The following is a 20668-nucleotide window of genomic DNA, read 5'->3' as shown; positions in this document are numbered from 1 at the left end:
AAAAGTGGGTGGTTTCTCTAAGCTTAGCTGAACAAAATATTTTTTTAAACTTTTTAATTAATTTAGGAGAAATTTTGCTCATGGCTCCTACTTGTGAAAAAGTTGTGTGCCCAATGGGAGAACAGCCCACGTTGTTGGAAGGTCACTGTTGCCCCACTTGCACCCAAGCTGCTTGTATACATGAGGTTGTTGTCAGATTTTTCTTATTGGTTTTGAGCAAGTTTATAGACTATTCTTTGTAGAAATTGTTAATTAGAAAAAGTGTTAAAATAAAATAAACAATTTGAATTGAATTTACATAGTTTTTTTTTCTAAAACTTGTTTAAATTATTCATTTTAAACTTTTTAAAATGTTTACAAAACTGTTTTTATACAATCTCAATGTTTAAGGTACCAGAAACTTGTTGCAAAAGATATTATAAATGTTTTTATTTTATTTTGTCTTTTTAAAAAGGGCCAACTAGTACCATCCGGAAGCGTAGTACAAAAAAGTTCCTGTGAAAAATGCGTATGTAAATCGGGTGAACTGCTGTGCAAAGAGGAGACTTGCCCTCACCTCAGCTGCCCGCCAGGCCAATCTCCTCGGCAAGTCGAAGGGAAGTGTTGCAAGTCCTGCGTGTCAAACACAGGTATTTCGTCTTTTGTTTTCTTTTTGTTTTTTAAAGCTTTGATTCTCAAAATAAATATCACAATACTTAAGATCATAAATAATTTTGAATAAATTCTTTGTTTCTCGAGCACACCTGACAATGCAGCAGTTGTTCGGGTTTAAGCCTACATGTCTATGTGCACAAACAGTACGGCAAACTACATGTTACGCGGAATGTATAATCCCCATTTACTCTTACACGTGATAAAAGGCAGCTCGTTGTCCTTTTCGAAAGTGCGCACCTGTTTCGACACTAGACGCAGAGAAAAGCACAGCCACTTACCATGTTTTTATTATTTCGCTGTCCTTTCAAAAAAAAAAGCATGCTCAATGTAAAGTTAAGTTAAAAAAACAGATGAACTTTTTGGCAGCTGGTGACATTTGATTTTTATCGCAGGTAGCTGTAGTGTGGGAGGCGAGCAGCGCAACAATAACGAGATGTGGACGAGCGACAGTTGCGAGGCTAAGATGTGCAGGAACGGAATGGTCACAAGCAGGGACTTGCAGTGCACTCCAGTGACTTGTAACTGGGTGAGTTTACTACTTTTAAAGCAAAACAGGACACAAAAAGTACAATTTAAATTTATTTTGCTTTTTGAATTAATATACTTTACCAGATATTATAACTAGTATAAGTAGGTTTTTCCAACGTACCAGAGCGTTTAAAATATGTTCGGTAGCTCAAATAACTTTAACTAAAACTTTAAGACCACCGTTAAGCACTACATTGTTGTGCATTCATAAAAAGATCTCATTGATTAAATCGGAGATACGTGCGAGACAATTTCTATGTCAAATTGCTTCAAATTACTGATAATTTGGGCTGCTGGTGTGTACTTTGCGGCGTTAATGCTCGCCATATGTGCGTGAGCTATGCAGCGAGACAAATTCTAGTGACAACCGTGTCCACTGTTCGGCTGAAATTCGCCTTAAACTGCTGGTAATACCACTACAAAGGTGATATCCTGAACAGTATCGAGTTTGTATATGAAATAATAAATTAACTAGTTAGCTTGCTGCTTTAGCCGCCGCGCTATCGCAAAGCAATAAAAGCGCACTTTAACTAATGCAATAAGGCCATTATGAGCTTTTCCTTGTCTAATATTCACATATTACAAAATGCGATTAGATCCGGTAAATTTAAATATTTGTTCCTATTGTTCTATGGTAATGACAATTTTTTTTTTCAAAGAACGAGACCCTCGTGGCGACTTCTTGCTGCCCGGCTTGCGTTCCCGTTCACGTCCACTGTCGCCTTGGCAACGGTCTGGTGTACAGGGACGGGGACCAGTGGACGAGGGGGGCGTGCGAAACTTGCCAGTGCATCCGGGGAGTTACGCAGTGCTTCAAGAGCGAGTGCACCAGTTGCCCTAGCAACACCACCGCTGTTTACTTGCAAGGTTTGTTTAATTTTTTAAAGATATAAATTATAAAAATTTCAAGTAGATAAAGCAACTAGAAAAATTAAATTTATTTTATAAAAAAAAAAAAAAGACTTTTAAAACCGTATTCTTAGCTTTTAAAAACTTAATATAAATAATTAATAGCATTTGAGCAAGAACTTGTACTTGGCTGTGTAAATTTTAAGCGAGCTCATAATCGTATCGCTATGACGATCAAATATTGATAAACCAAATGCAAACTTTTGGCTGCCTTTGAATTAGAGTTTTCCCAGATATTGCGGGCAAACGTGATTATCACACACTTTTGCGGATACTTTGAAGTTTAATCTTTTAATGTTTGATGTTCTGGCGACTCTGTATAAACACCCAGCACGAGATGAAAGCGCTTGTTTCGTGTGTATTTTCTAAGTGCTAACAAGTTAAACTTGACTTTAACAATCGCATAAAACGTTTAGTTACGAAAATACTTAGAGTTTTGTCTAACATAAACATTTAGTGTTGTTGTGCGAAACATGGCATTAATAATTCAAATATTCTATCAAAAGTTTTATAAGTAAATGTTTAAGAATTTATAAAATATGATCTATTAAAATGTACTGCTTGTGGAAAAAGTAATAAAAAAAACGAAATTTTTAAAAGTTTTCAAAGTTAAATGCGTAGTCAAACAATAATAAATCTCTTCAAACTTGCCAACCTGAAATGAAAGCAAAAAATATGAATGATTTATAGAATTGCGTGATGGATTACACGCGATGGTCGGCTGTCATTGGCTTCTGCCCATCACTTTTTTCAGCTTTTAGAGCAGTTTTCAGACAAGCAGTTTGTTTTTGCGACCCCTTTTTATCTGCCCTTCTTTTCAACTCCATTTACCGCCCGTCATCCGCACACTTATTTCGTCATAATTGAGTTTACAACAATGCAAAGTCGCCGGAACGCCACGCCGCCACACTACCAGTTATTGTGGCCGCAACTTCGTCATTAGCACCCGCACAAGCCATTTGCAGTCAATGCCAACTGATTGGAGCCGATTAGAATTTAAAGCTGGTGACAATTGTGTCGCCTGTGCTAACGACATTTAGTTTTTTGCTAATCATCTTTTTTTTTGCGACAGACGACTGCTGCCCAGTTTGCCAGCCGGTGACCTGCCACTCGTCGTGCGCCACGTGCGACGGACAGGGCTACGGAAAGTGCACGAGCTGCCCCGGAGGCACCATGCTGCAGGGATCCATATGCGTGCGAAGGTGCATGAAGGGGTGGTACGAGGAGGGTAACGCGTGCAAAAGTAAGTGTTTATGATGTCATATTGCTGTTTGTTGTGTTTTATATTGTGTTAAGGTTTCATAGCATCGAGCCAAAAATTTTAAGGTTTTAAAATGCTAAATAAAAACTTAACTGCAACAAAAAAAAGTGCTGAAATTTTTTTATCACTTGTGTTAAAGTGTAAGCTTTTAAACTTTATTCATTAAAATAACGAGGCAATTGAGTTCAATAACTTTCTAATATAACATTTTTTAAAGTTTAAATTAAACTCCCATTAAACCTTAAACGTTTAAGTTGCCAAACATAAAAGCGAGGTTTAATAGAAAGCGCGAACATAAACGAAAGAATCCGATTATAATTAGCTTTGCAAATACTTTAATGTTCCAGTAATTGGGCTCTAATGTTGGGATAATTGAGACTGGGTCGGCGAGCGATGATGTGGGTAAAACGGGGGATTATGCAATTCGCCATGCGACAATTTAAGGATTTGCTTAAATACATTCTGCAAAGACGATAACAACGATAACATATTGTCCGTGAGAACGATTTTCCACCGTAGTAATTCAAACATGAAAAAATGTTGTTCCTTCCAAGTCTTATACATTTTTCGAACGCGATCCATTATGACGTAACGCAACTATCAACAGTCGATGTTTTTAATCGAGCGGTCAACAGCCTTTGATCTGGGCGCTCGCTTGAAAGCGGAAGATCGCATACTTTTGTATAATGAAAAGTCGGTATCTACTGTAAACTTGAAAGGACGGAAAACGTTTTAAGGCTGTTGTTTATTTAGATAATATTTCAGATGAAACGTCGTTCGAAAGTAGCTCGCGTTCTATTTAAAGGCATTAAGCGATTTTGAGTAATCAAACGAACGCTAAACAGTTCAACGACGAACAAGAAGGCAACAGTTACACTTATGTTCGTAACATCGCTAACAAGTGCGCTTACATTTTTTTCAAATAACTGCAGGTTGCGGCGAAGGATGTGCCAGTTGCCAGTATTTGGGACAGTGCACGTCGTGCAAACCATCCCTCGTCCTCGAGGACGGCATGTGCGTAGAAGGTTGCCATCCAGGACACTACTTGAGCAGTGGACACTGCATTCGTTAGTGTGAAGTTGTGTGAAACTAATTAGTTTGAATTAAAAGTTGTGAACTCGTGATTTCGCATGCTGTTTTTATAAAGCTGTATATATTTTAAGTTAATTAATTATGTTATTTAATTAATAAGTGTATTTTAAAGCATAACTATATTGTATCAATTTTAACTTAATGTAACAAACATACTTAAAGTATACTTTTATATAAATCGGTTTTAAGTTTATACGCTATTATTAAACAAAAAAACGAAACACCATACAACAAAAAAACCTCAAAAGTTTATTTTAATTAAAATCAGATGTAACATTTTAAACTTAATTAGGCCAACAAACTAACACAAGTTAACTTACAGCTTGTCAGAAGAACTGCGAGCAGTGCAACGGCAGAGGGGAATGTGTGAAGTGTCGCAAGTCGACCCACATAATACAGCAGGGAACTTGCGTCGGCCAGTGCGGCGACAAGTTCATTCATTTGAACGGCACCTGCGTCGGTGAGTTGCAAAAAATTAATCAAAAAACTGCAGAGCACAAATAAAATTTAAGAGAAATTAAACCACCTTGCCAGTTAATTGATTGCTCAAACCTTAGAGCGTTTGGATAACCAATTACTCTAACTTTGATACTTTCAGCTTATAAGCTACATTAAACCCTTAATGCGATTAATTTCTTCTCCACAGCTTGCCACCCGTCGTGCGCCACCTGCTCGAGCGACCACAAAACCTGCGCCACCTGCCCCCTCGGCCACCTCCTCCAAGACGGACTTTGCGTCGGCGCCTGCTCGCCCGGCTGGTTCAAAATATCCATACTGCGCTGCGCCAGTGAGTTTTTTTTCAACACTTTTTATTTTTTTCACGCATCGCTTCGCGGTAATCAGAGCAACCTGCAGATCACAGCCCCGTAATGAGCTGTTATCGGCCATGCTTGACCGAAAATCCTCAATGTCGCTCTCAGTTTAATGTCATTCCTCGAATGTTTCAACGCGAAATGCCCGAAATTATGGGTGTCTGGCTTTTCTATTTTAAGGTTTGCTTTCGAAGCTCGGGAGACAATAGAATTTTTTATTTAACTCTCGTGAAAAAAAAATTGTGGGATATAATGTGCGCATTTAAAATCATTCTGTTACGTTTTTTTGCTAAAGTTCTAAACGGCGTCGAAAAACTTGAGAAGTATTTTCAAAACATTTTTAAGCGCATAATTTAAGAAGTTTATAACATATTAACGTTTATAATTAAGTATAACAGCACCAAAATCGCTTGTTTAACAACCAAACACAGCAGCAATTTAGAGAAAATACCTAAAGTTAAGATAACTAATTCAGCTTATAAACAAAGAGTGTGTCGTATTAAATGAATATTTTATTAACAAGTAAGCTTACATTATAAAACTTATCAACAGAGTGCCATGCATCGTGCAGTTCATGCTCGACTTCTGACCAATCGTCTTGCTCCTCGTGCGCAACCGGACTATACCTCCATCAGAACACTTGCCTCAGAAAGTGCCCACCTGGCCGCTACGCCGATGACGTCACAAAGACATGCAGAAGTAAGAAACTGTTTTTTTAGTGCACCACGTGACTTTTCGTTCGGTTTCAAACTATTTGACTATGCGAACTTTTAAAGTATTTTTTTTCCAAAAACGTTTTCAAAGTTTGACGAAATCGGCGCGGTGTTTCCGGTTCTCACAGTTTATCAAATAAAAAGCACAAAAGGTTGATTTCAAGATGTTTGACCTTTTTATTTACCTACCGTCGGCGAATTCAAAAACGCATTAATCTGTGCGACGTTGAAAACTTGTTATGTTTGATAACAAAGTCAAGTATTTTAAGATCCATGTTTTGCTCGCTTCAATCACCTGAGACGCCTCGCTTTCAAGCCTGCACTTGAGCTTGCTACTTTCTCAATTTCATCAACTTAACTGCCATTGTTTGAAAAGGAGGCTCATTACTCATACGCGAAATGTATATTCGAAAGTTCAGTACGCGTAACTTTTGCAATTACCAAGGCATCAATCAAAACAATCGTTCAAAAGGGGGCTGCGGAATTCAAATTGAAACTCGGTATTTGGCGTGAAATTAAACGGTGCTCATTAAACAAGTTACAGTATTGAATTTTTTGATTAATATTACTTATCAGCGGGGGATTTTCGGCGAAACGGCGTTTGAAATTGGCAGCGTCAGGTTTATTACAGGCGCCAGGAATCAAGAGTGCGCTTGGAAGCAGGTAATTAATTTGCTGGTGCCTGCCAACTAGAAGTGTTGCGAGCAAACGAAGAAAGTATTTTCGAGAAGTTGCCCAGGCGGATGAAAACAAATCGGTTCTTTAGCACACGCGATTGGAATTCGACGAATTGCGCAACAGAAAAGCTTTCATCTGCGTCTTACCTCCCTTTTCCATTTGATACTTTGTAGCGCGCGTACATGTGCTGTTAAAACAGTTGTTTTTTATGTCATCGGCTGCATGTCGAAACTTTGTTTAGACTAGCCTTTTTACGAGCTACGTTTATGGTTATTAATATTGCTTTTCGGTTAATTTTGTTTTGTACGTTTATGATTAAATTAGAAAAAAACTTTTAAAACAAGCGGCATTGCTGATTTTTTTCAAATAAATTAAACCAATCTACTAAAAAAATTATATTTAACTTGAAACTCTACAAAACTCGAATTCAAAAGTACGACTGAGCGCATTGAAAGTCACAAAAAGTGTTTATTCAAATTCATCATCAAGCGGCGACCCCACAGGCACAGCCTGCCGCGTGATCGATGTTCGAGCCGGCTTCCACTTCGACAAACACGCGAAAAAAGAGATTTCACAAAAAACTTCCGCCGCGTCACGAAATGCCGCGCAATCACGTTCGGAAGCGCGTTTGATTAACGACCTGTAATCTCGGCCGGCTCAAAACCCGATAAATCACCTCGGTGCAGCGCGGCCGACTAAATTAGCGCAGTGTGACGAATACAGAGCGTAAAATTGGCTGTGACCAGAATTTTCAAACTGTGTTTAATTTGCAGGCTGCCACCGGTCGTGCAGGTCGTGCGTTGGACCGAGTTCCGACCAGTGCCAACTGTGCCACGACCCCTTGGAATTTTTGAGCCCGTTGGACGAAGACGTTGGTTACGGTACTTGTGTTGGAGAGTGCGGGTCGCACAAGTTTGTTCAAAACGGAGTTTGCAAAAGTTGGTTTTAAAAGTTTCATAGAATCAGTGAAATGTTATTAACACGACAAAATAATATTTAGTATATACATTGTGGAATATATGCAATAGTACTATTTTAAAGTTCTCTAAAATTTAAGTTTAAAAAAATATACATTGTAAGCAAAAAAATAAATTTTCAAGGTTGCGACACAACTTGCGAGGCCTGCACAGGACCCGGTTCGTGCTCCTCGTGCGCCGAAGGTGAAGTTGTTGAAATGACATCAGCGGGACGACCCGGGTTGTGCGTGTCGCGAGAAGAATGCGTGGGAGCAACTGGTAACGAATGGGAACACTGCGTCAATGCAACTGCAGTGAGAAGTTGTCGCGACAAATTGACCGTTTTATCGGACGGTTCGTGCACAGACGAATGCCCCATGGGCAGTTGCGAACTTGTGAGTTGCTTTGAAGTTTCAGCACGATGTTTCGAACCGTAGAGAAAATTAAAGTGTTTTTTTTGTCTGTTTACTGACGTGTCTGTTTATTTGTTTTAAAATCATTGAACGCGTAAACAAAATAATGGGATTCCGTCGTCTCTTGTTTACGACAAATAGTAACTGACGTTAGTTTGTAAATGATTTTCTTTCATGAATACTATCAGATTTCAAATGAGATCAATTAAGACACTTTTTTAAATTTTATCATTACCGAAGCGTGCTTGTTTATGATTTCTTGATGTGCTTTCAAACTAAATGTACTGTGCAATTTAAATAAATGACACATGTTTGAATTTTATAATTACTTTGTTTTTATTTGAAACTGACGACTATTATGATAATTTTTAAATCTTAAGTTAAAAACGCCTTTAAAAAATAGCTTAGAATATCGGAAACCAACTTTAAACTTATCATTAAAATGTTTACATTATCATTATTTATCAAATTATTTACTTTTCAGTCACTACAAAATGGAAACACCCGTGTCTGCGCCGCTTGCCCCGACAACTGCGAGTCTTGCTCGGATTTGTCGAAATGTAACCGATGTAAAGAGGGTTACGCGGTTTCCATGGTAACATCCAAATGTGTTGAGAAGTGCGAATTCGGATTTTACAAACCGCTAACAGGTATACACTTAACTTTGTTTTACTTATCCGCATTCTTAAGCTCACCTCTAGTTTCCGTAATCCGTCACATTCCTAGCGTTCATTTACAAAAAGGCGATTATATAAACATGCACCTTTTAGCTGGAAAATCACAATGGATCAAATATTTAAAAAGTTTTGTTACTATAACAACCGGCGTGAAGTGGTGTTACATACGTCACAATTGTTTGCATTGCCGATTACTGGTATTTGAGCGGGAGCTTTTTCATGCACATTGTCATGTGTACTTAGAAGCCACCACTAAGCCAGCCGTATTATCATAATAAGTTATTAATAAGTGTCTAGTTGACCTGCGGTAAACCGCCTTGTTGTAACACAGGAATTTTGCGTTTCGAATACATTTAAAGTATGCTTTAGTGTTTTCCAAGCCATGTGTGAAAAAACATACAGTAGGCGTTGCATAACCGCGGAAAAATATCAAGGTTTCAATACACTAGTTTACGCTACTGTGACAGCTCAAATCTTAAATTCAAGATCTGTCAAACGATTTCGATCAATTGTAAGCTCATATAAAAGTTTTTATACATTTTATCATAAATATTTCTCGAAGGTGGAAGCTGCGTCAAGTGTCCGCGGAACTGTGCGAGCTGCCGATTGGACGACGTGAGCGAAAGCGTCACGTGCACGAGCTGCCGAGATCCCGGAGCGGTCGTTCAGATCGGAGAGTGCGTTTCGGAGTGCGTGAGCCAGTTCTACGCCGACAACAAAGGTTTTGTTGCAACACTATGAACTTAAATTTCGAGCAAAGCAATTTAGGTAAATACTTTGGTTTGCAGCAGCGGAAACACACCTTCATTATCGAAACGGCAAATTAAAATGTTTTCGAAGTTTTAAGCAACTTGTTGTTAATTTTTGTCTGTTTTAGTTTGCATTTGTATAATGAAGTAAGCTCAATAAACTTAAGTTTCGTTGCAAACAATATGCTATTGTTTGCCTTAAGTTTATTGAGGAGTCGAAATTAAATTAATTAATCGACCCGGATGAAGTTATCTCTATTTTAAAACAAATTCTTTTTAGTCGAGACATAAATATTTTAATAAATAACAATAATGTAGCTACCGTAACAAATTATCTGTAGCAGTGTTAAACTGATAAAATTTTATAAATCATTTAGATATTTTGAGGTAAATTTTTGATTTATTTTCTTGTATTTCTTATCAAAAGAAGGGTTTTTCCTTACTTTTTGTGGGAGTTTATGCTAATACGGCTATTTGTGGCTGACTTTCACTTAAAACAGACATTTGATTACTTCTACTGTTGTCTGGAACTATATACGCGTTTTTTACTTTAAATATTTTTAAACATTTTGCAATAACAATTGTACAAAATTATTAACTGTTGTTTTTTAATTAAAGTAGTACATAAATTTAAAAAATACTATTCTATTTACCAGGTATTAGAGATGGCGAGAACGCAGTTTGCAAGGCTTGCGATTGGAGCTGCATGAAGTGCTCAGGACCCAACAAAGACCAGTGCTTAGAGTGCATGGAGGGTCATTTACTGCAAAACGGAAACTGTGTGGCCAAATGTTCACCTGGTAATGCTTTTCTTGCATTCATCTTAATTTATTAATCAATAAAAGCAAACATGAATCTAAATAAAATCTCCGACAAACCATAAAACTTTTACTGTTTCAATCTGAAAAATTGAAAAACTCAAACGTAGATAACATTTTTAATCTAAACAGGATTCTACGCCTCGACATCGGGAATGACCTGCCTGCCGTGCAGCGACGCCAACTGCCAGCAGTGCTCCGGCGCCGGTGCGTGCACGCTGTGCAAAAACCAGTACTTTCTCCACGGTGAGTTCAACCGGGTTTCATGCTTTTAAGTGCTTTTGAAGGAGGGCTGCACCGGGCGCCCGCAGTCGCCACTTATCTGGCTTTAAACACACGGCGCTCCGATGCCCGTTTGTCAGCACAAAAGTAACAAATGACTTTTTTTTTCATTTGAAAGTACGGTGGCTGAACAACAAATTCCATGCATTCTGTTTCCTCTCCGCATCGCCACGCTAAAGTAGTCAAACGAAGCCATTACTCAAAGCGCTGTAGTTTTTAGTGGCCCATCTGCTATCAAAACAAACGCGCGCACGAAACGCCGCCAGTCTTCACTTTCCAGTGCGCCAGCCGCAATCTACGTTCTGTAAGCCGTGAATGGGACATCAAAAAGACTTGCGACGCTAATTCGCTACAAGCAACTGTTTTGTGACGCCTGAAACCTTCAAAAGCGCGCAAGATATCAAAACAGCGGCGCTAAGACAGAAAAAAAATAACTGCTACAAAAAGCACAACGTCGAAACTGAGCGCGCACTCGAACATCTATTATGACGTCACGGTCGTAAGTGTGTGATGAGTGCGCGCGGTGAAAAGACCCAACATGCCCAAGTGACGTTGTAGCAAATAGTTGAGCGGACCCGAGTGCTCGATTACAATAATACCGGGTACTCAATTCATCATGTTTGTTGCTGAATAAAATATTTTGCCTTTGTTCAGTTGGCAAATCAAATAGCTTAGTTTTTCTCTTTACCGGAATTCGAAATAAAACTTTGCGTTCGTGGGAAAATGAAGTTAAACAAAAACGCAGAAACAACTTTAAAATTTAATTTTCCATTGAGCCTGTCACTTTGAACGTACGTGCAGCTTTTTAGATTAAAGCACTTTTTTTTAAATATCATTCCATTAATTTCAGAATCAAAATGTGTCATCGCATGCCCGAGGTCGATGTTCGCCGACGAAACGTGGAGATCTTGCCGCGACTGCCCTCAAAACTGCCTGCAGTGCTCGGACAGGCATTCGTGTTTGCAGTGCGACGCGAAAACCTTCCTTCAGCCAAACACAACTACTGCAGGTGAGCGTCGTAAACCGAACGCTTGTGTTTTCACAAGGAGCTACTCAATGTTTTCGCCCAAACTCATTAATAGATTACTGAGCTGCACGAAAATGTTTTTGGCAGTTTTCACTTAACGAAAATAGCACTTAATTAGCTTTATCACCTTGTTGTTTCTAAGAGCATTCTTGTTTAGTTATTTTAATGCTTTAAAACAATGCTTGTTTTAATATTATGTGTTGGGAGCTGAAACTATTTTAAAAGGTGTTTTACTTAAAAAGTTTTATATCAAAAGTTTTTCAAAAAAAGTTCAGAGAATTTTTTACCAAAATTTTTCTTAACACTAAGTTATAGTAATAAATTTTAAATACTGTTGAAGTAAATCTACTTAAACTTTTACTATGCTGTTTAAAGCAAACAAAGCATTTCACAGTTAAACTCAGTTTCATAAAATAACACCTGCATTACTTATAATTTTTTGTATTTAAAGCATTTTTACTGCTACCAGCTTTACACCTTAAGCTCTGAACTAATTGTAACTTTTGAAACTTAAGTCTAAAGACGATTTAAAGGCTTCTAAATTAAAATATTTTTTTGATGTTGACCAAAACTTACTAACTGAAGCAAACTAAAGTATTACAATTTAAGTCGTTGCAAAGTTTAGCAGCGTGCAGTTTGTAAACAAACAAAAGCTTAAATTAAAGTTTACGCTTTCTAGCATAGTTTGCAAACTACAACCTAACCCATTTAATTTACAATTATCTTGTCACTATTGAGGTTGTGAGAAAGTTGAGTGTATTGCGCTAATTACAAATTTAAAAGTTTCAATTTAGCTTGTTACTCATACTTAGACTTGATACTTAGTCACATAAGAAAAATTTTGAGCAGTCCAAAGGTTAATTGCAGCTTTACAAATTTTTAATTAAATTAATTGCTTTACAATTAGTTTGTTTAAATTAGTAATGTCCTTTTTCTATGACAGCTTTAGTTACCTAGCCCATAATTAACGCTGAAGGTTATTCAATCTTTAAAACTTAAATTTTTTTTCTGTTTTGCTCAGTTTTATTAAAAATTAAATTAGAATTTTTTACCTTTAATAAAGTTTCGAAACATTTTAGCTTAAAACATAAACTAATTTCTGTATTATTTTATTACTTGATAGTAATTGTCATTTGTCAAAAGTTTTTTTGAATGTACCATGCACTTTCTGTGATTACAGGTGTTTTTAGTGACATTCTAAATGAAAAAAACTATTATTATTGATCACTATATGGTGATAAATTCAGCTAAATTTTGTTTAGATTTACAACAACTTGCGACAAGGTCTACGCCTTGTAAGAGAAAATGCAATGCAGACCAATACTCGAACGTTCTTACTAGAATTTGTGAGGTAAAGACTATTGTACTTTATTGGATTTATATAAATACTTTTTGGCTTTTATTGAAAATTAGTTACTAATAATTATTGACTGAATTTTATTTCCATATACAAAATTTATTCGATACAAAGCTATAAAACCTAGGCTGTGTTTTTATGTTTGTGTTTATACAGTAGAAGTGTGTGTTGTGTTATTATAAATCAATTTTTTTTATAAAGTTACACATAAAATTGTTAGTAAAATAATTTCAGCACCAACGGAGAATGCGTAATTTTTCCATCAATGGGCCACTTGTTGTTGGAGTTGGATCACGTGTTAGCCTAAGTGATGTCATAAATGTTCCAAAAAGGGCACATTACAGAAATGGATTGAAAATTCAGTTAGTAATGCAGCCTGTAAACGGATGGCTAGAAATGGACAAGGTTAGCAACAAATGTTTTTACTGTGAGATTATTTTTTGAATTACTGTAAGAAAATTGAATATACAAAACCTCATTATTGGCACAAGTTTCACTTTGTTTTATTTTTAAATTTTTTCACTTGTATTTTTCCATAAAAAGATTTGAATTTATTTTTAATATTCGCTGTAGACTACATAAGAGACATGCTAGGGTGTGAAATTACTGTTTTAACTTATATTTGCCGTAAAGTCACAAACTTTTAAACTCATTCTGAAAAACTTGTTGTGACAATTAATCCAAGGGAATGCTCGGTCGCAAATATATTGTGACGTCATGCACATTTTTCGCCAACTTTAAACAAGTTTTTTCCTCACCTTGCCGAAAATGGGAGTGTTGTTTGGTCAAGTTTACCTCACAGCTATGAAACTGCCGTCTGCTGTAAAACGCAGTGGCAAGTTCAATCGCTTGATTTTTGAGATATTTGAAAAATTTAACATGGTGAACGTAATACGCAAATGTGCAAATATTTAACCGTTGTTAATTGTGTGTTGTTATTTACCCAAAAATTATTTATAGACACAAAAAAATTCGTTTGCAGCCCGAACAAAAGATTTGTTTGGAATTTCTCGTTTTTAACAAACCAATCCCAATTCTATAGAATTTATTGTTGACGTTTCATTGTGGACAAAGTTCTATTTTAAAACAAGCGGGAATTTGTGTTGTTATCACTTGTCATTGTGCCGTTGAATTAAATTAAAAATCCCGATGTTTGCTCAGTTTCCAGAGCGGCAACAATCTCCCTTAAAACAACAATGTGACGTCACAGGGCCTTTATGTAGCGTTTCCGGCGCGATTTCGCTGGAATGCTTTTGACAGCTGATGTAACTGTAAGGTGCAAAAATGCGCTTTTTATAAAATTTCTTCACCCCTTAATTACTTTTTGCAGCGCTCCATAGATAACAAGAAAATTGCAGAGTATTCTAAAGCTGCATTGTTAAAGAAGATAAAACTATTAATCAAAGTTGCAATTTAAACATTTTCAGACCACCCAAACACTTTTTAAACTTCCCACACAAAACTGTAACCAACGACACCTTTAACGTTCAATTTTTTCACAGAAAAAGCTCAAGAACGGAAACGTGGTTCCGTACTGGAAGATGCCAAAACTTTACTTCGTTCACGACGACACCACACTGCTGCAGCACGGAGTTTTCGCCTTGAAGCTCAGGTCCAACGGGTTCGTCGACTCCGAGCGGATCAACGTGCCGGTGGTGGCCGAGTCTTCCGAGCCGCCGGTGATAACCGCCAACAAAGAAGTCGTGGTCAGGTGAACGCGAGTTTTGGCAAAAGTACACACGCGAGCTACCTGCTGTGCGCTTTCTGTAAATATTTACGTTTGCGAACGCTCGCTCTCGACGCGCTTGTTTAATCGCACGTGTTTTCTATTTTTGTCAGCGGCCAGTTTTCGGCTTATTCTTAGCCGTTGTCTGCTTAGTGAGCTGGGTTTGTTTTAGGTATTTCTCTCGTTGACGTCACAACTAGACATCAATCAACTGCAAAGGTCAGTTTCAAATACCCTAAAGAGCAAGTTGAACTGTCTAGGGCTGTTTGTTACAATGAATTTAAACCTATTAGTTTAAATGCGCATTTTATGAACCTTTTTTTAATTAACTGTTCTCTTTTTTATGGAATTAAAGTATTAGAAAATTAAAAGATTAATTTTAAATTACTGTGTGTACTTTTAGTGCACAAATTAGAGATCCTTTTTATAGTTATAACTTTACTAACTAACTTTAAGATAAAAACTCTTTAATGTAGCTTATGGTTTTGCTGTAATCATTGAACTTTTAAGTAATTTAGAAAAGTGTAATTCTCACACGAAGTTGCCCATAGGCTTAAGCTAAAGCAATGAATAACCAAATAATTATTCAAACAGCAAGGGGGAAACAGCAAAGCTCACATCCGATCTGATAAGCATCGTAGATAAGGATACTCCAGCAAACCAAGTTATTATTACTGTTTTGAACTCTCCAACCAGAGGAAAATTTGTCAAATTACCCAATTACAGCCGCCCCGTAAAATCTTTCACTGTTAGTTTTTTTTTTTTTGTGATACAATAAAAGATTTCACAGTTTAAAGAATTTGTGTGGTGCTTATTGCTTATTGCCGTGTTTTTACCACTTTTACCTTTTGAACAACGAGACGGTGCTGCACGAATAAACTGGTTTGCTCTAAAAAGTAAAGACAAAAAAAATCTTTCAGACTTTGCGGTGATAGCCAGTTTTTGTTTGACTGTTCTGTCACAATATTGCTCTTCAATCTCGCTTTATTAGCGTATTACCTTTTCAAGTTTACAATAGCGCTCACCGCAAATATTTCTGTTGCCACACGCTTGTATAATTTATTTGGTGTTACTCAACAGCTCGAAGATTTGAGCGGTGACGTCATCGCTTACGTGAGCAGGAAAGAAACAGACGAGACGTCGTTTGATGTCGACCAGTTGCTTAGCGACAGCGGAATGCTGCAAATTACCGATGGCTACCACGTCACAAACGCTGCAGTGCACGTCACGATAGTTCCGAATGTGAGTGTTTGAACGCTGTTTCGACAAATTAAAGTTGAAGCTTGTAAATGACGAACATTTTAATTAACAGAAGCACACTTCTCCGACCCTCGTCACAAACAATGTGCTGCATTTGAGTCCCGGTGGAATGGTTCAAGTCACTTCTGCCCAGTTGCTCACCGTCGCCCCTAACATCAAGGATAAAAGCAAAATCGTGTATGTACTTGAACTTGACATGGACGGAAAAGGAGAAAGCAAAAAACCGTCAGCGTTAGTTTAAATGTCATTTTGATATATATATATATATGTATATGTATTATTTTATTATCAGTAATTAAACTTTATTAAAACAATAAAAGAATAACTTGTAGCATAATATTTTAGTATAAACATTGTAAAAAAGTTTAAATGAAACTTTAATGAAAACAACAGTGAACTAGTGCAGCTGGGTTCAACCATGAACGACGCCCCGATCCATTCATACCCGTCCTACATGAGGTACCAGTCGAATTTCTACCCTCAGCAGCCCCTCCCGGTGTCCCGCATGACCCAGCAGGACGTCAATTCCGGTTCCATGTGGTTCCGTCACTCCGGAGATGAGGATGGCCGCATTTCAAACTACCAGCTATCTGTAAGTTCATATGTCTCTGAAGCATTAAAAACTTTAGTTTGCATTTTTTAAAGTTAAACATTTAGTGTTAGAAAAATTTATTCCAGTTAGGACATCCAGTGTTATGTTATGATACATATAAATACAGTGTATAAGTAGCTTTAATCCAACTAACTAGCTTAGAAGAATTAGCGCTTATTAGTTTGAACTAGTTCAAAGGGTTAAAATAATCTTCTCCGCTCAAACTTACTGTTCAAGTTATGTGCTAAATATTTAAATAGAACACTAAGCGAGTGTAGTAATTCCGTTAATGCTTGTGTTTCGCAAACTTCACTTGCAGTGACCTTGCGGCGCGGCAAAGCTCTTGATAAATTTTTAATAAGCTTTAGATGCGGTTTGGCGATAAACAGGTCATTCGCATAGCAAGCATGTTTTTGCGAGTTACCATCAAAAGCCGCTACGGCAGCAGCATTTTTGCGATTCTGTTCACGACCCTCTGAGTGGGTGGTCCCTGCTGCAACTGCTGATTGTCGACTTACGCTTATATCTTGTTTGAGCGTCGCTTTCTCGCATAAATATTACTTTTTAATTCACAGCGCGGTCAAAAAGCGGTTTGGCCTCCTCTCAAGCGCTGTTTATCGCAGCTTATCTGCAAGTAGTCTCGATTGGTGTTGTGCACGACTTTTGTTTCAAGGAAAATTTTCACGCCACCAACGCATTGTTCGGGCTTCTGCAGCTTTCTGTTTTTGCAGCAGGCCTCAACAATGAGTGACGGAAAACAAAAGGAGCGGTAAGACATGCCAACGCTGAACTTTTGGCACGGCGTTTGCGAGACGCTGCGGGTGCGCGAACCGATTGATGACATCAAGCAAAGTCTTAGTTGCTAAAAACGGTTTAGAAATATTTTGTTTACCACTGCGGCGTGATTGAATATCAGAGGCACAAAAGAAAACTTTGTTAACTAGCAGTTCTCAGTAGAAATTTAATACAAAAAACTTATTATGTTAAAATCTGCTAATTTTTACAGGTTTACGACGAGTCCAGGTCTCCACCGGCCCGCATCGCACAGTCCAACTTGAAGGTGGTGTCCTCGCACGAGAACAACGAGGCGCCGTTTCCGACCAGGAACACGGCCAGCAACCGCGCGTTCGTCATCACGGACACGACCAGGCCCAACGTCCTCCACAACGGGTACCTGCAGTTCGTGGACCACGACACCACCGAACGCAACATTCTGTACAACATCACCGAGTGAGTGTGGTTTCATGAAGAAAATGTTGATTAGTTCTATTTTGAAATTGAACATAAATTTAAAACGATAAACTGTCACGAAACGACTTTTGTTTAGCTGTTTGAGATTTGTATAAAACAAACAGGCCACTGCCTTACCGCTTGGGAACGATAGAGCACGCGGACCACCCTTACGTTCCGGTCCAGATGTTCACGCAAGCCGACGTGGACGCAAACAAAATATTTTACAGACCGCCCTCGTCTCGAACGACCCGGTCCCAGTCTTCCTTCCACCCCACGAACCCGTGAGTAAAAAAAAACAATAAAAACATCAGTACCTCGAGTTCTGTATTATTTATGTTAGCGCTGCGAGGAAAATAAGTTCTTAACTTGATGTTTTGTAAAAGGAAATAATGAATGAGTTCGAATCTGTTTTTTAGCCGAGCACAAGCACCTTAATGGGTTTTCGTGTAATTTCAAAGTTTATTACGACTGGAGCTTTAATAAAGCAATAAAATTTTTAATTCTGCTTGCAATGAAAGAAGCTTCGCGGTTAATGAATTGTTTGCACGTTACACATGCAAGTTATAAACAGCTTTCTGACCTCCACTTGACATTTACAAACTCGTTAATAAAACATAAATAAAATAAAAGAGCTTTAGTATACCACCGGCTGAGAAAAAAAGTTATTTTATCGTTGTTAACGACCACACGATAGATAACAATAAAAGTGTACGATCGTTTATCTTCATTCGGTCAAATATTTCCACAAGCTCTTTGTCTTTGATTTAGTAATCAATAGGTGCAAAAGTTATTATCGGCCGAATTAAAACTTGCGCACAATGCATTCTCAGACTGTTTATACAAATAATTACTGCTAAGAAAACAACTTTTTTTAAAGTGTTAACTTGGGCGTAATGGTTTTTTTTATTTGCGCTCAACTACCAACTGCGAATTTAAGTGAAATATAAAAATAAAATTGTGACAGATTGCCTCCGCAGTTCTCGTTCACCTTCACCGTTTCAGACGGCAAGCACTTGCTTCCGGCGAAAAACTTCACCTTCCAGACCGACGTGCCGCCTTCCAACAAGGCTCAGGCACCCCTCCGTCCCCAAGAAAACCACCCCCCGGTGTTCATGCACCAGGACGCCGTGCTTGAAATTTCCAGGGACGGAAAGGCCACCGTGGGTGAGTTATAAAGTTTTTATTGTTAAGTAAAACAGGATGCTAGTTTAACAGATCGCTTTTTTAAGTGTGTTAGTTTTCGTTAAGAAATTCGAAAAAAAAGTTGTTGATTGATCGCGGTGCTAATGGGCTGATAAGCAGCTAATTTGGATAATTGATAAACTATTTGCTGTAGATTGTATCTGTGTTAAATTAAAACGTATGTGACACTAAGTGAAAAAAAAGTTTGATTAATTGTAACAAACCTTATCGTGTTTATGCAAATTTTACCGCCCATTGAACTCCAAATTCAAACCGTGTATTCAGCCGTGAGACGCCCGTTCAATCAGCCGTCTTTTGATGTAAAGAGTCAGTTGTCAGTAAACCTGACAGTGCGGTACCAAATCCCGAAAGCTACTTTTCGTTCGCAATCCACGCCAAACAAAGCGAAAAGCTATTAGCGTAGACGGGCGTTAGGCCGTGTAATGGCGAAGCGACCGCAACAAGTACCCTTGGCGATCGCTTGCGATGAATCACTTTGACGCGTGTTTATTTGCACACTGATAAGCTTCCATTGGGCATCGTTGTAATCCAAGTGCCATCTGCGCTTGTGGAAAGGGGGCCTGAAAGCGTTAAATGTAGCGTTTAATACGACCAAAGGTAGCACGGTTACTAAATTACCGGCTGATATTTTTAAGAAAGAAAAGCGTTAAGTGGATTTTCGAAGACTTTAGTGTTACGGTACATTAACTACCAATAATGCCCCTTTTTCATTCTTTAATCAGTTGAAAAATGATGAGGTGTAGTTTTTATTTCACTGCCTTCTCAATAAAAAATAAACTTTGGTATGTTTACGTTCACACGATTAAGCTTAATTACTTTATTATTAAAACATTTAGTAAACAGTATATATCAAAAGTATTTCGATATAGAAGTTCCACGCCAATTAATACTTACGGTTTCAAAGCTTATAAACAAAATAATGATATGTTTGAATACTTAATTAAATAAAAAATTTTGCTTTAAACTTTTTTTGCAAATTTTTTGTATGATAAATTTTGTTAAAGCGACGCCTGAAAGCTTTATGCTACAATTTGTTTTTCTGAGTAAGTAAATAAGAATTTTAATTATAAAAGTAATTTTATTGTTTTTTCAAAACTTTAAAACAAAACAGGTACACGACAGCTGAGTATCAGAGATGCCGACACGAGTCCAGACGATCTCGTGTTTTCGCTCCTGAATTCTCCAAACCACGGAAACATCGTTAAAATCGACCGCGGAGAACGAGAAACCAAATTGAAAAGGGGAGACAGATTCACGTACAGAGATGTATGTTGCTACTACTTTGTTAACAATTTGTTTGAATGAAAAATAAAAGTCATCAAATTTATAGAAATAGAGTTAAACTCAGTTTTAATTTGTTTTAAGGACTTTGCTTAAATATTTAGTTTTTACAACATTTTGTACATGTTGTAAATGTAAATCTGCTTTTTTGTAAAAAAAGAATTGAAATACTTTCAACAAGCAAACTTTATTATCTGCGTAGACTATTGTGAAAGGGTCAAAACAAACAAAACGTAACAAATAAACTTTGAAATTAGATTACCGATGGCAAGCTGCAGTATTCTTACCACGGCGGAGTGGGCCCGAGGTCCGACCAGTTCCAAATAAGCGTCACCGACGGAACTAATCAGATATCGAAACTCGTTCAAGTCAGTCGTTTCTTTGTTTGCGCAACTCGGCATTGTATCGTGTGTCAAAACATTTTGTTTTCATTTCTCTCTGTTTGTT

At 37.6% G+C, this 20668-nt stretch overlaps 1 protein-coding gene across 1 annotated transcript in view; it reads left to right on the top strand.

Moving 5' to 3' along the window:
- LOC145840779 (extracellular matrix organizing protein FRAS1-like) overlaps positions 1 to 20668 on the top strand; it is a 49386-nt gene that overhangs the window by 7018 nt on the left and 21700 nt on the right. Inside the window, exons 7-34 of the mRNA XM_082948109.1 lie at positions 67 to 185; positions 455 to 629; positions 1047 to 1180; positions 1842 to 2049; positions 3164 to 3334; positions 4285 to 4419; positions 4767 to 4904; positions 5091 to 5231; positions 5809 to 5955; positions 7421 to 7585; positions 7748 to 7998; positions 8501 to 8666; positions 9256 to 9414; positions 10099 to 10242; positions 10393 to 10506; positions 11393 to 11551; positions 12832 to 12920; positions 13161 to 13331; positions 14429 to 14637; positions 15247 to 15400; positions 15733 to 15894; positions 15965 to 16143; positions 16306 to 16504; positions 17511 to 17734; positions 17860 to 18018; positions 18702 to 18901; positions 20052 to 20206; positions 20479 to 20589. Coding sequence (XP_082804235.1) covers positions 67 to 185; positions 455 to 629; positions 1047 to 1180; positions 1842 to 2049; positions 3164 to 3334; positions 4285 to 4419; positions 4767 to 4904; positions 5091 to 5231; positions 5809 to 5955; positions 7421 to 7585; positions 7748 to 7998; positions 8501 to 8666; positions 9256 to 9414; positions 10099 to 10242; positions 10393 to 10506; positions 11393 to 11551; positions 12832 to 12920; positions 13161 to 13331; positions 14429 to 14637; positions 15247 to 15400; positions 15733 to 15894; positions 15965 to 16143; positions 16306 to 16504; positions 17511 to 17734; positions 17860 to 18018; positions 18702 to 18901; positions 20052 to 20206; positions 20479 to 20589 — 4538 coding nt within the window. The remainder of the gene's footprint in view (positions 1 to 66; positions 186 to 454; positions 630 to 1046; positions 1181 to 1841; positions 2050 to 3163; positions 3335 to 4284; positions 4420 to 4766; positions 4905 to 5090; positions 5232 to 5808; positions 5956 to 7420; positions 7586 to 7747; positions 7999 to 8500; positions 8667 to 9255; positions 9415 to 10098; positions 10243 to 10392; positions 10507 to 11392; positions 11552 to 12831; positions 12921 to 13160; positions 13332 to 14428; positions 14638 to 15246; positions 15401 to 15732; positions 15895 to 15964; positions 16144 to 16305; positions 16505 to 17510; positions 17735 to 17859; positions 18019 to 18701; positions 18902 to 20051; positions 20207 to 20478; positions 20590 to 20668) is intronic.

This window comes from Thalia democratica, chromosome 7, assembly GCF_965202585.1.
Source record: "Thalia democratica chromosome 7, ktThaDemo2.hap1.1, whole genome shotgun sequence".
Lineage (NCBI taxonomy): Eukaryota > Metazoa > Chordata > Thaliacea > Salpida > Salpidae > Thalia > Thalia democratica.
The sequence above is the reverse complement of the archived record's forward strand: the minus strand, read 5'-3'. Positions and strand labels throughout refer to the sequence as shown.